At 38.6% G+C, this 15,487-nt stretch overlaps 2 protein-coding genes across 5 annotated transcripts in view; both read left to right on the plus strand.

The window, feature by feature from the left end:
- The window catches only part of gogo (thrombospondin-1 like protein golden goal), a 398,554-nt gene that overhangs the window by 328,714 nt on the left and 54,353 nt on the right, over positions 1-15,487 (plus strand). For all 4 annotated transcript variants that reach the window (XM_074184938.1, XM_074184939.1, XM_074184941.1 and 1 more), the window contains one exon: positions 4,264-4,394. In XM_074184938.1, coding sequence (XP_074041039.1) covers positions 4,264-4,394 — 131 coding nt within the window. The remainder of the gene's footprint in view (positions 1-4,263; positions 4,395-15,487) is intronic.
- On the plus strand, positions 8,256-14,211 carry LOC111514809 (cilia- and flagella-associated protein 157). The gene is made up of 2 exons (XM_023171054.2): positions 8,256-8,727; positions 12,840-14,211. The coding sequence occupies exons 1-2, from the start codon at positions 8,325-8,327 to the stop codon at positions 14,195-14,197; spliced, it is 1,761 nt and encodes a 586-aa protein (XP_023026822.2). The 5' UTR covers positions 8,256-8,324; the 3' UTR covers positions 14,198-14,211.

Below are 15,487 nucleotides of genomic sequence, written 5' to 3' on the forward strand. Positions count from 1 at the left end.
GAGCTCTGGATCATAATTTTCGGTGCCCTTGGACAGAAGTTCAAAAAAAAAAGATTTTGTGAATCAGACTAATTCTTCATAGTGAAGAGCATTCAGGGTGTTTTGCAATGTTATGCTTCGTCATGTTCTGGAAGGTTATTTATGGATGCATTTTCGAAAAAAAATCCACATGTGAATTTTCTCAAGGCCTCAACTTTCGAACTACAGTGTGCAGAAATTTCAAAAAAGGAATATTTTTGTGATGTGATAGCTTTGATGTGTACCTCGATTTTTTTGTGGAACCTATCACTCCTTTACTGTGCATCAAAGCACATTTCATGCTGTAATACACAATTTTTCATTTAATAGACGTCATTTATTGTGAAGGATTGTTTTGATGACAAAACACAAGCACTTCAAGGTGCTCTAAGAACGGTGCCTGTGCGAAAGTAGCGACTCATGGAGATATAATTGATTTAGAAGTTCTCCAGTTCTTCAGTTCTCTAAATGAAGGAGTTGTTAAACAGTGGAGTTCGAGGTGCACTGAGTGTAACCTCAAAACGATGAGCAGCCACAGTTTGTCGCGTACCTCTGATAATTGATGCTCTTGGTTGAATCAAATGTGCCTAGTCACTACTTGAATACTTTACGTGAAAGTATGTGTGGATGGGAGACAAATCTCCAACCAACCTTCGATGTTCCAAACTATCAAGGTTGCAAGTAATGTACGAGTCTTCAATCAGGCGACTGGCTCTTTTCTGGATGGAATTCAGTAGCTTCAGGGTATGCTTAGAGGCGAAGCTCCATACATGAGACCAATACTCCAAATAAGGTCTGATCTGAGCTTTATAAAGCATCAAAAGAGAAGGTTGAGAAGCAGATTTTGTAATTCCAGTGTTATAATTGTGCCAATACATATTGATGTCCGTTTTACCCTTCAACAAACTTATCGAAGCAGAAAACGGAATTATCTGTCATGGCATTATTATATTAGGTTCGAAGATATTTACCTTTTTGGAAAAAACATTAATGAGGATTTCACCACCTGTATGAAGTTCTCTATCACAACTTTGACTTTTCGCAGTTCATGAAAGGTGGAAATACTCTGGAGGGTCATTTAAAATATGATATTTCATTTTCTTGCCAGTGGCGTCAATGCGGAATTAGCACTGAACCTCAGTACTTTTGTGTGAAGTGAAAATTATTTTTTGAAATCCCCATTCGTTTCTGTGGCAATATCGGCCTCTGAAGTTTTGCGTAGAAAATAAAGTTCATTCAGATAATTGACTGGTTTAATCATCAATTATCAACAAGAAACTTTGAAAAACCAAAATTTCTGACTTTTTCAGCATACAGAAATCATTCACCAAATTTCAACACCCTCAATATACATAACAACGAGTCGGTTATTGATATTTACAGAACAGATACCATTAAATATTTAGGAGTAACAATGTATAGTTATATGAGATGGGATGTTCATATTGAGAAAGTTACAAAAACCTTAAGAAGTATGCTGTTCAAATTCAAATATTTAAGTGAATTACTTGACACTCACCACTTGAAGATCATTCATTTTGCCCTAGTGGAATCTCATATTCAATATGCCATATTAAGTTGGGGTGGGGTCGCTACTATTCACCTGAAAAAGTTAGAAAGAGCACTGAAACGAATTCTGAAAATTATGTATGGAAAAGTACCAACCTTCTCTAGCAATTTACTCTTTTCACAAGCAAGAATATGCGATGTAAGACAAACATTTTTCAGAAACATATTTACGCATATACACAAAAATAAATATCTATCAAATAATACCGACCACGAATATTTTACTACTAAAAAAAAAAGAATATCACGTTAAAACGTCTCTGAGCAGCACAAAAATCGGACAACGAAATATAACTTACCTCTTTTTATGAAGGTGGTTGACAAAGTTTCGTGGTGTATTTCATCAGTTCAGACTTCCATTGTCTGATATAATATAAATTTATTTGAAATCCCTGAAAATAATAAAAAGATTAACCGAAAATAACAATTTTATTAAAACAAAAAACTGAAATTACAAGAAGATAACATACAAACTACAACCAGAAAATAATAAATTGGAATATTAATAAAAGCCGAAAATTAAAAAATATTATTGAGAAAAATGAAAAATAAAAATTAAAAGATTTCAAACCAAGTTAGGTCACAATGTTTCGATTGTTAGTATCCACAATCGTCTTCGGGTGATAACTGAACTTATTCCTCCGAGATCTGATTTATAGGTCATTCGGGTGCTTTCAACTTTCACCTATCCCCTCTTTCCTTTTTCCGCTTCATTGGTTTTAGCATGAGATGACCGTTTGGCGGGAGTTGGTCATTTTTCGGTTGATTAGAGGTTTCCATATGTTACGTATCTCTACGCTAGCTTGGCTAAATGCGTTGTTGGACAACATATACGCGGCTTCCTTGAATTTTCTCCTAAACCAGTGTTCCTCTTCGTGGATGATTTCAGCTTGAGCCCATTTGATATTATGTTGATGAGTCCAAACATTCTCTACTATTCCGGATTTGCTGGTTTCTCCTCGCTGTGTGTGTTTCTTGTGCTCAGCCCTCTTAGTTTCACCGATGTTTGATACTCCGCACTCGCAGGGTATCCGGTAAATGCAATTCTTGGAATCGCAGTCCGCGTTTGGTGGCCTAGTTTTTTTGAGGTTGCTACGGATAGTGTTCCCAGATCTGAAGCAGGTCCTGATATTATATTTGGACCCAATCCTTCTTATCCTTCACGATAATCCTCTGATGTAGGGAAGTACAAATACTGGTTGTGGCGGCTTCTCTTCCTTGTGAAGCTCCTGCTGTCTTCTAGCTAAAGCCTGTTCTAACATCACTCTGAAGTAACCATTCCGGTGAAGGTCATTTTTGATGATGCCTAGTTCCTTTTCGATACCTTCCTTTGTATTACAGAGCCCGATCTAGTAGAGTCTTGATAACTCCTCTTTTAGTCGATTGTTGGTGATTGGATTTCTGGCTCAGATACTGTCCTTTGTGAGTGGGTTTTCGATATACAGATGTTTCCCATTTAGTGTCGGTCCTCTTCAGCAATACTTCCAAGAAAGGCAATTCGTTGTGGACTTCCTTCTTCATTGTGGAAGTGATATATATAGACCTAGCGGCGGATGTACAAATTCCTACAAAGCTCCAAAGTACTGGAAATACTAATGGATGAAAACGTATAAAGGTAATATCTGAAAAAAAAAATCGTTTTGAAATACTCACCAAAGCTACTCACCACACACTATTCATTCCAAAAAAATTTCCAGTAATGGAGGCTGTATGGCGGAGATCTCAGTCAGGAGTGTGAAAAAGCGAAATGAGATAGCATGTCACGATTCATGCAAATGTGAGGTAGGAAAATCATGGCCAACCCAAATCATACTAAAAAAATATGACAAATATCCAATGAAAGATTCGTGGAGACCCATTCCCATGATGGAAGAGATGGAAGAGCTCATGTTTCACCCTTCCTGGTTCCCCGAGGTCTTACCCCCGTGAGTTTATCGCTCTCTCCGTGGTTCCTACTGGCATCGTTTTTTCTTGCCGCCTCTTCTGCCTCGCATAACAGTGGTTACCTCCACTGTCGGCGGGTAGATCTTCAGGTTTCCCCTTCCGACCTACAGATGTCTTGTCCCGAGCATGTGTCCTCTAAGTGGTTTCCCTGGGACCCAGACTACCTCCTTTGGTGGTAAGTCTTTCCTGCGATCCACTGTCTTTAGCACACCAGCTCGGTGTGCCAGGTCTTCACTCCATTCAGAAGGTGACTCTTTGGCAATTGGTTTACCCATCTGCATTACTCTCTCCTACCTCTTGGACGTGTCTTCTCAGAATGAAAACCCTTGTCCCAGTCCTTGTTCTGATCCGCCTGACACACAAGCCTCGCTCATCTCCCTTTCCAAGGAGTTACTGTTTCAGGTTCAGGTGTAAGGTCCTTCTCAAACTGCTCCAAAGTAGCAACAAAAAATGAATGCTGTGAAAGTTTTTAAAAGTAATTATATTGTGAAATATTGACACATTTCCTAATGCTACCTCATTACTGTGTTATGAATGTTCACGGCGATCACCGCAATCAACCCCCTCTCCAGAACAATCTGTGTATCATTTCTCAGTATAATTTCAGTCCAGAATTCATTTGATCGTTTCCACTTCATATCCACCCACACGGCATCCTTGCGACCTACCCTTGTCGCCCAACTCACCACTCTCATCGCAAAAACTAAACAATGAACCCCTTATCATTTTCAGAGCAAGAAAGCGGCGGTTGGGGACAGTGGAGTCCCTGGACGGCGTGCTCCACAACTTGCATCGGGGGAACGAGGAGTCGTTATCGTTTCTGCGATTCACCGCCCCCCAGATACGGAGCCAAGTTTTGTGAGGTAAGACGTTTTATTCGATAATTGCTTGTACAAACATCACCAGCACGGATAGGGATTCCGTGAACAAACACGTGAGAAGTTTCTGTTGTTTCTCGTTTCGAGCCGGTGCGTATAGCGTGTTTGGGATTGAGGGAGGTTTTTGAAGAGGGTGCGAAAGTACAGTATTCACCTTGAATACTTTGAATATATATTATTTTTCAGGGAACGAATTCCTGTATCTTGCGTGGCAAATGAATTTTTTAATTAGCAATCAACAATTTTTCAATATTTGGAATGAATCGAATAACTTTGATAATGCTTTATACTACAAGGTAATCCTCACTGATATGCTGATATTTGAAGGTTCAAATCTACATGAAAACAAAATGATATGTTGATATAAAAACTATAGTCCAAAAATGCTTCGTTACGGAAATACAAGATGTTGAAGTTCTAGGAAAAAAAAGGGAAATTGTTCACTGTTTTCGAAATCTTCCCAGATATTTTAGCAGTGACAGTTCATATTTTTCTGGATGGTAACGAGTAATTTTTTTGCTGGTATCTTTTGGGCAACACTGTTTTTGACCGATCACGCTTGAATCGTGTCTTGTGTCATTGTCAAACTTGTTAAGTTTGGTCAATAATTTAACCATGAATAGACATACGAATGAACAACGTTTGCAAATTATTGAATAACATTATCAAAATTCATGCTTGGTTAAGAAAATGCATCGTGCACATCTTAAAATTTATGGGCAGTTCCGTCTGCCTACTGAGGGAGCTATTCGATAGCTTGTGACTAAATTTCGAACCCAGTTTACGTTATTGGACATTAAACCACCAACACGCATATGTAGAATGGGGACCGAAGAAAATATTGCGGATGTATCCGCCAGTGTTCGTGATGACCGTGAAATGTCGATTCGTCGCCGTTCGCAGCAATTGGGCCTCTGTTACTCCACTACGAGGAAAATTTTGCGAAATGATTTGGGTGATAAACCTTATAAGATACAACTGATGCAAGAATTGAAGCCACTCGACCTCCCACAACGTCTAATATTTGGTGAATAGACGCTGGCAAAGTTGGAGAAAGATCCAAATTTTCATCGAAAAGTTTTGTTCAGCGACGAGGCTCATTTCTGGTTGAATGGATACGTTAACAAGCAAAATTGCCGCATCTGGAGTGAAGACCAACCACAAGCATTGCAAGAGCTACCGATGCATCCCGAAAAAGTCACTATTTGGTGTGGATTATGGGTCAGTGGTATCATCGGATTGTACTTCTTCAAAGACGACAAGTGCCGGAACGTTACTCTGAATGGCGAGCGCTGCCGTGTAATGATTGACGACTTTTTGTTGCCCAAAATAGAAGAATTGGACATGGCTGACATGTAGTTTCAACAAAACGGTGCCACATGCCACACGGCACGCGAAACAATGGCCCAATTAGGAGCCGCCTTCGTTGAAAAGTTTATCTCAGTTCATCTCGTTTGGAGCCCGTCAATTGGCTGCCTAGACCGTGTGATTTAACGCCTTCAGATCATTTCTTGTGAGGTCATGGTAACGCTCATATCTATAGGGATAAACCAGCAACGAATGACGCTCCAAAAGCCAATATTGAAGCATTTATACGTGAAATACCTGTCGATATGTTGAAGAGAGTGTGACAAAATTGGACCTGGTGCATGGGTCATCTAAAGCGGAGCCGCGGACAACATTTGCATGCAATCATCTACAAACATTAAATTATATTGATCGTTCTATTGATTCCAATGAAGATTCCATAAATTTTTTCAAATTTTTTGTGTTGTTTTGAAAATCAAACTCTATATCTCTTAAAAAATCACCTGTTATGAAAGCAGTTGTTTCAGAAGGACTTTTTCCTCCAATTTGTTGTTTCTGAAATTGATTGCTTCCGTCATTTCTTTGAAAAATTTCCTCATATTTTTGATTGAAAATGCAGAAGTAGACATGAATAGTGCCATCGCTCATTGTTGTCCTGGCCGAAGGCCTTTCAACGAAGCATCCTCCCTCTATCTATCGAATCCACCGCCACGAGAACCCATGCTCCATCAAATTAGTGAGGTAGAAAACCCTTTTCTTTATTTCAATAATATAATTACAATACATTTTATACAAAATACTATCTCAACTAAATACAATATATCATATTAATAAAATGAAAATAAAACATTTCTTCTTTTCTGTACACTGCCTAGATGCCCGTACAATATCCGTGGTCGTCACCATTGGGGAGACCGCCAACAGCGCTCCAAGTCTTCGGCATTCCAGATTTTTGGCACCAAGGTAACAGCCTGCTCCTTACTCTTCTCTTTCATCCCTCACCACACTCTCCGCCCATTCATTGACGAATCTTATCCATTCATTGTTCTTTCCATTCTCTCCTCTCAGAACTATCTCCCCATTTTCTCGCTCCTTATATTCTCTTCATTCACGCCACCCTGTCCTGTCTCCATCCATACATCTTTCTATCACGTGTTCCGCCGTTTCAGGCTCCCCATAGCCGCAGAAACATGGCACTTCCGGGCCCAGGTTGAACCTGGCAAGATATCCCGGAAAATTACCATGTCCCGTAAGCAACTGGGTGGCCTTCCGCGTCAGATTCAGTGATTCATTCCCGACTGTCCTACAGAATCTGTAGAACAGCCGCCCAGTCTCTCCCGTGTCCCATTCCCTCTGCCAATCTATCCTGATTTGTTCTTTGATCCTCTTCCTCTCTTCACTCTTACTCCCCATTCTCACTACTTCCCATGAAATCTCCGTTTTTGTCATTCCTCTTGTTGCCTCCTCGTGAGCTTTCTTATTACCGAGATTGTTATTCTCGTGGCCGCGCTTCCAGATTAACCAGGTCCGCGCTCCTCTCACTTTTCTCTCCTCTATCATCCTCTGAATACGCGCTACCCTCTTATTCCTCGTTCTTCCTGCTTTCAGACGTTCCACAGCCATGGCAGAATCGCTCACCACAGTTACGCTCTCATTCTTGTCCCACATACCTATCACTCTTTCGATCGCAACCAATTCTGCCTCATTCACACTGCTCTGTCCGGGGATTCTTTCATTTCCTTGTACCCATTCATTTTCCTCCCGTTCGTATGCCCAGCCTATGCCCATTCGTTCTTCTTCCAGTTTTGCTCCGGCATCCACGTACACCCTCATCACACTCTCGTCCTCCCCTTCCTCCAGCAACATTCCTTGCATCCATGGGAGTATTCTATCCTCTCCTTTCACTCTGTCTTCTCTCTTTCTTCTCCCATTCACACTACAATCATGGTATCTGGCGCTCGCTTCCACATGAAGCGGTGCCATACCTGTGATAACACAGAGCGCAGCCGTTGGCGCCGTCCTGTACGCTCCACATGAAGCGATTAGGAAGGGCCTCTGCGCCGCGCTCAGTTGTCTCCTGATACGACTGTCGTGCGTCCTACCCCCCCACACTTGTACTCCATACATGATCGCAGGTTTTGCCACTCTCTCATATATTATTCTCACACATTCTCTCCTAAGGAGAGAAGGACTTTTTCCTCCAATTTGTTGTTTCTGAAATTGATTGCTTCCGTCATTTCTTTGAAAAATTTCCTCATATTTTTGATTGAAAATGCAGAAGTAGACAGCCAAAACCTATCTTCCCCAAGTGTCACAATTCGTATCATTATAGTCATTACTCGTCTTCTATAAAATCAACTGCGAAGGAATGGTGTTTGACGTTATTTTGGAAAAGTTTCAAGTGTAAACTAAATCAATTATGCCATATTGGTTATCTGATTTGCATGAAAATGCCGTTATTCGGGATCGCATTCACTTCCCCGAAATTGTTTGAGACAATCCATTTCCATTCCTAGAAGTTCACCCAAAATCGATACACCGTTTCCACAGTAACTCAACAAATCAAACTTGAAATATCGTTCAATATCTGTGTACGCGAAGTGAAACATGGCGAAAGGCAAAGCAAAGAAAGGCAAAAAGAAGAAAACGGTAGAAGTAGATCCCAACGCTCTGACGGAAGTGGACAAAACGTTTTACGAGTTGACTATCACAGATCTGAATAGAAAATTGGTACGGTTGAGATCTTTGACGCAGGAGCTGGAACAGAAAAATGAGGAAATCACTGCGGAGAAAGAAAAGCTGGACGAGGACAGGGCGGATATTATTGTTTATCTGAAGAGAATGCTGCAGGAAAAAACAGACGAGATTGCTGAGCTGGAGGAAAGAATCACCGCGCTGCAGGAGACCAGGCAAACTGAGACTGAGAAATCTGAAGAGAAAATTAGCGAAATGGAAACGGAATACAACCAGATGCATGAGCAATTGACTTCGGAGAATAAGCTATTGGAAGGTGAGAAAGAGAGAGAGAGAAAGAATATATACTTTATTGTCATAAGAGAAATCTTGTGGACAAACTTTCACATAATCTATAATACAGTTTCTATGTGAAAACAAAACTGATCAATCAGTTTGTATAAATGAAAATATACATACAAAATACTAGGAAATAATAAATGTGTTGAATTTTTTTTTGTTTGTATATATAAAAATATATAAGTTGTACAGGTAAATAATAAACAAATAAGATATTTTTCAAAGATTATCATTATGAAATTCTTGAATATTATAGTATGGTCTATCACTTAAAAAACCTTTCAGAACTTTCCTGAAGCATTGTAAAGACTTTACTTCTGTTACATTCTTTGGCAAGTAGTTGAACATTTTACAACCATTATAGACAATGAAATCCTTTATGACTGTTGTCATTGGTATTGACAACTTAATGTTGTTGGATTGCCTTGTCACATAATGGGCTGGTGAGGATTGAAATTTATTCAGATATTTCTCAATTAATCACATTGTTTCCATTATAAAGAGAGGAATCACTATTAGAATTTCATGAGTGGTAAAAAGTAATCTACAAGAGTCTTTACTTTTTGATTTGTACATGTATCTCACGGCTCGTTTTTGCAAAATTACAATATTTGTAGTAGATAACCACTACATACGCCCCAAAATGGAATTCCATATCTCAGGTGATATTTCACCAGAGAAAAATAAACAGTCTTAGCTGCTGGGAAACCAAGTTCATTTGCGACTACTCTGACTGCAAAACAACCAGACGACATTTCATTACACAAGGCATAAATGTGGTTTTGAAATTTTAGTTTTCTATCGATATGTACTCCTAAAAATCTTAAGCTACTTTTGTTCGCAATGATGACATTCCCAATGGGTATATTGTCAAATTCACAATTGAAAGTTACTATGTTAGTTTTCGAAATATTTAGAGCATTCGATTTGAATCACACTTTACTTTCGTCACATAGATGGATATGATTTTAGTTAAATCATTCGCATTGTACGATTGCCAAAATAAGGTGATATCGTATGCAAATAGTTTGAGTTTTCCTAAGATACTTGTACTTATCAAATTGTTGAGGAAGATGAGAAACAATGTTGGCCCTAGAATTGAACCTTGAGGCACACCATTACATATTTTCTCAATTTCTGAGCGGTGGGTTATTTCCACTATCTGACTACGAGATGGTGAGAATTGAATGATAAAACACGAATTTTTCAAAATGAATTATAGAAATATTGTTTTTGCGGGTAAAAATCAGTTCTTTGTCGACCTTCTTTGGGTAGTATCACCTTCCACAATTTCCATATTCGTCAGATTGTAGAAATACCAAAAGGAGGTTGCTGAAAGAAGCTATAGAAATTTTGTTTTCTAACTCAAAGTGAAAATAACAATAAGGGTGAATGCCAAAAATGGATAAATTGATCGATCGTGAAGAATGAGAAATGAAACTTTCTGATTTTTTACCACTTTGTAACTAACGAATACAATAAACTGAAAACACAACACAACAAAAAAATATTTTTTGAATGTTTCCTACACTAAATTAGTCAATTTCTACTGATTTTGGGGTGATAAAAACGAAAATAACAATGAAAAATTTTTATTAGCTCTGGTTTTTGAGATACACAGTACTTAATCTTAAAGAGTAGTTATACTATACGTGAAAAGTGAAAGTACATAAAACAATATTGTTATGTTTCTTTTAGAATATTTTAAGTACAAAATTAATAAAAAAAAACATTATTCTTAGTGTTTTGACAAATAAAAGAAGTTTGTACCACCAAATTTCAATTAAGTCCATCCGATTCATTGTAAGATCGCTGTCGTTTAGCTTGTCTTTTATAAAACACTTCTGGAGCATCCCTACACACAGACCAGCAGTAGTCTGCAAGCATTGCTTCATTCCAACAGCCCTGATATCTCTGTTCCATTAAGGCAATGTCTTGATGGAATCTTTCTCCATGTTCGTCACTCACAGCTCCACAGTTTTGTGGGAAGAAATTAAGATGAGAGTGAAGAAAATGAATTTTTAAGGACATGTTGCATCCAAGTTGGTGGTAAGCTTGAAGAAGCTCTTTAACCAATGCTGTGAAGTTATCATCTCTTTTGTTACCTAAAAACCCATGTACAACCCCCTTAAAGGCTTCCCAGGCTCTTTTTTCATTTCCTGTTAAAATCATGTCAAAAGCAGGATCATTTACGATTTCACGGATTTGAGGCCCAATAAAGATGCCTTCCTTGACTTTAGCATCACTCAACCTGGGAAACTTTGCTCTCAAGTACTTAAAAGCTTGTCCTTCCTGGTCCATGGCCTTCACAAAGTTTTTCATTAGTCCCAACTTAATATGTAATGGGGGAAGGAGAACATCCTTAGGATCTACAAGAGGCTCGTAAACTACATTTTTCTCATTAGGGTTTAGGTCTCGTGTAGGCCAGTTCATTTTTTTATAGTGAGATTTTCTATCCCGACTGTCCCACAGACACAAAAAACAACAGTACTTGGTGAACCCTAATTGCATTCCTAGGAGTATAGCAATGACTTTCAGATCACCACAGATGTGCCACTTGTGTTGTTCATATTTGATTGATTGGAGAAGTGTTTTCATATTTATATACGTTTCCTTCATGTGAACTGCATGACCTATAGGAATAGAGGGTAGCTGATTTCCATTATGCTTTTAAGCTTAGTTTTGAAGAGTCTATAAACAGTCTCCATCCAGATGGAGTGTGATCCAAATTCAAGCAGTCCATCAAACCATTAACATCAGAACAAACTACGAGGTTTTCTTTTTTCTCAAAAAAAGGAAGCAAATCTTTTTGCCGCTGTCTGTACTGAGATATTTTCACATCATGTTTTAGAAGATTCCACTGTTGTAGTCTTGACCCTAACAGCTCAGCCTTTTCCTTAGACGAGCGAAGATCTCTTATAAGGTCACTCAACTCTGCTTGACTAATTCTGTGCGGATCACTAGACCTATCGCTTACCTCAAAATCAGGGTCATAGGATGTAGAAGGATGGGTTGCTCCTTCTAAACAGTCTTCATCACCTTCCTCTAAAATTTCATAGTTTTGGGGTGGAGAAGGGACTGGCAAATTGTCTGAGTGTGGTACAGGGCGAAGAGCAGATGGGAGATTAGGGTATTTAACCGTTCCTCTTTTCTTCATAGATAAATCTTGCTTAATGGGAGGAGTTAAGCAGAAATAACAGTCGTCTGTATGATTGGTAGGCTCACGCCAAACCATAGGTACTGCAAAAGCCATTGCCCGGTTTTTACTTTTCAGCCACTCTCGCAATATGACGGAACAAGAATTACAACATATATGAGGAGCCCATGATTTATCTTGGTCCCCAACTTTCACACCAAAATAATGTTCATAGGCTGTCTTAACAATAGGTGTCATTTTATGTTTCTGAGCCTTAAATGTTATTTCACCACATATATAGCAAAAGCTATCGACAGAATTCACACACTTTCGAGGCATTTCAGATCAGCACTTAAATTAATTTAAAAATCAACTTCACACGATAATTTCAATAGCAACCACGTGCGTACAATTGACAAACTCACATAGGTTATGTTTACTACTTAAGAACAGCTGATGAGAGGGGTGTTATGTAAACAAACATGTGTACCAACTGTTGGTGATGAAATATTTCATTTGTTGAAAACTCAATATACATATATATAATATAATGATACTATATCTTGAAAACAAGAGCTAATATATAATTTTTATGGTCACTTTCGGTTTTTACACGTGGAAATACATTAAAATCATCTAATTTCAACCCCGAAACAAAAACTTTGTTGTGTTGTGAAATTAATAATAATATCAGCGCTTTTATATCTAAACACCACTGTAGGTAATAACAGAGGTATTCAACTGCATTTTGTTCACCTGTGACAATGTGGTTACGTCAATTTGAAATCACTAAATCACCAAAATTCTCAATGCTCTATAAAAATGTTTTCATATACTATTTTCTATTTCAATAAGACAATATTTCTTCTTGATAATAAATTCAAGAATGACATTATTATTATACTATGAATTCGACTATCCAATGTAACTTGAATTTATCATTTCATTTCAAGGAAAACTGAACTCTCTGGAAGAATTTCGTTCTCAGCGCGACGACTTGATGAAAAAATTCGAAACGCAAGAAACTCTACTGGAAACCCAAGAAAAACGCCACAAACGCGAACTCTACGAAATCGAAAGAAAATTCATAATAAGCAAAGACCAACTGAAAAAAGAAATGGAGGCGAGACTCCTGCAGCTCTCAACTGATTTTCACGACGCTACTGAACTTCGGATAGCGGCAACAACGCACAGAGTGATTAGAGAGAACATTACCGTCAATAATGAGTTAGACGTTTTGTTAGCAAACCAGCAACGCCTCTATAACGAAAATAGTAGCATAAAGAAAAGAGACACAAACTTGCGACAACAGTGCGAGCTTCTTGAACAAGAGAAAAAAAAGGCACTCGGTAAAGTGAGGGTACAATTGAGGATAATAAGCCGGCTCACAGATGATCATAAGTTCATGAGTGACCAGCTGGAGAAACTGAAGAAGTATGAGGTGGAAGTGTTAAACAGCAGGACGGAGAATAGAAAACTCAACGAAACCATCCTGCAGCTGGAGTACAAGGTGAAAGTTTTGGAGCAGAATCTCCATCACGTCAGGTGCGATAGAACATCCGTGGAGACCGACTTTCTATATCTCAAGGAAGAAAATGATAGACTAAGCGAAGTTTTGATGGAAGCCGAAAGCTGCATAAAAGAGGCCCTCACTGTGAGGACCGAAAGTGACCAATCTCTGAAAGCTTCGAAACGGGAGAACCTGCTCAACTCTCTCTTTACCCTCCTCAATAAAGCGAAGAAGCAGAAAATAAGGCGGCCGTCTCTAGAGACTGTGGACTTAGTCGAGGCAACTTATATGCGAGGAGATCTTGGCTTCGTTCCCAAACCTGTAGAGCTCAGATCCACCGTTCCTACCAAGAGGCACATCGATTCTCAGACAGGAGCTAGCTTCGAAGAATATCTTGCCACGGGTAAAATAGCCTCTTTCAAAAACCTCTATACCGAAGATGGCGAAGAAGAAGTGGAAGAAGAGACCGAGCGTGGAATCGAAGAAGAGGTTGTTGAGGAGGAGAAAGAGAGTGTCCTGTTCTTCGACGAAACTGAGGTGGCCGACGAAGAGACTGACAGTGCAGAGTTTGATATTTTCCAGCAGCATGAAGAGTCGGAGACATCGAGGTCTTCAGGAACAGTAAGCGCGTCATCGACGAAGGATAACACGGTGTCGGAAAGGTCGTTGAAGGATATTACGAAGAAGTCTCTCATCACAGCCGCACTCTCGAAAGTGTTTTCTAAAAAGTCCGTTTCGAAAATGGAGGAAGTTGAGGATAGCTCAGAGGGAAAATCTGAAGCAAGTGAGGAAGGCAAATAAATCATCAGTTCACACTGTTGTTTCATTTTTATAGACTAGTTGATGGTTATATGCGGGAGATTCTCAAATTAACTTTGTAGACACTGAAATTGAGGTTATGTTTCCTATAAATCTAGTGATAGAATTTCTAACTAATCACGACCAATATTAACTAGAAAACGTATCTGTCCATTGTTAAACTTCCTCATTGAATGTTCAACCGTTAAACTTCCTTATTGAATGAAGTGCGCAGAAAATTCTTGTTGATACTCAACTATATACATTCAACAAACAAACTAACTCAATCAATGATAGATGCGTGGTCAAAGCATGATAACCACGCACATTTGCATCTATTGGGAAGAATAAATAAGCCTCCTTACGCTGGCCGATCAGATTTAACTGCAGTCGGCTGACAGAATTCATTGTTACAGTGTCAGAGTGGTCAATTACGTTCAAACGCCTATGGTGTGTACATATACGATATTTTGAAGTAATAATAATAATATTAATGATAATAATATCGTCTTCATTATCTTCTAATATATTTAAAGCGAATTAATCAGGAACAGTTCATTAATTACATGAAGATAAAAGGCGAAGTTCAATTTACATAATGACATGTCATATACTGTATTGTACTGTAAGGCTAAAGAAACTGATAATTTGTGTCCCTACACTTCTCCAGTGTAGAATCCTAGGAGGTGGGCAGACAGATCTCAATGTAGTATTTTTCTTATTTCTAACTTTTTATTCAAGATTTCAGTATGGTTTACGAGTCTGTTCAGTATTTGATATTTGATATCATTTGAGTTTTAGTGTTTTTGACATAATGATGCTTTAATATTGAAATAACGTTTATAGGCATTGAAGTCATTCCTAAATTTATCTTAATGTAATCTTATGTATCATGATTTTCATTTTGATGAGAACTTTTTTTTTGCAGCTTTTTATTCAAAATATTCAAAACTACTTCCACAAAAAAAAAATCAGGAAACTGAAGTGTAATAAAGTGAACTTTCTTATTAGTCAGTGGGCTATGCTTGAAGACTGGCCGTAAACAAATCTAAAGTAAATGGAACTTCAAACGTTTCAGCCAGTCTCTATATACCTACACAGTAGGTTTAATGGACTGACACCTATCAGAAAACAACTACTCCCCTGGCTAATACCACGAAGGGCGTTGGATTATATCCGACAGGCGTCAGTGCAGGAATTTTCACAGAAAATGTCCTGCATATGCAATTGGCAATACAACTGAAAGAGTCGACCTTCAATTATGGAACGGGCACACTTGCAGACCGGTTTCGG

This window comes from Leptinotarsa decemlineata, unplaced genomic scaffold (genome assembly GCF_025532065.1).
Source record: "Leptinotarsa decemlineata unplaced genomic scaffold, Ldec_3_MD MMD2_tig00026361_RagTag_RagTag, whole genome shotgun sequence".
In the NCBI taxonomy this organism is placed as follows: domain Eukaryota; kingdom Metazoa; phylum Arthropoda; class Insecta; order Coleoptera; family Chrysomelidae; genus Leptinotarsa; species Leptinotarsa decemlineata.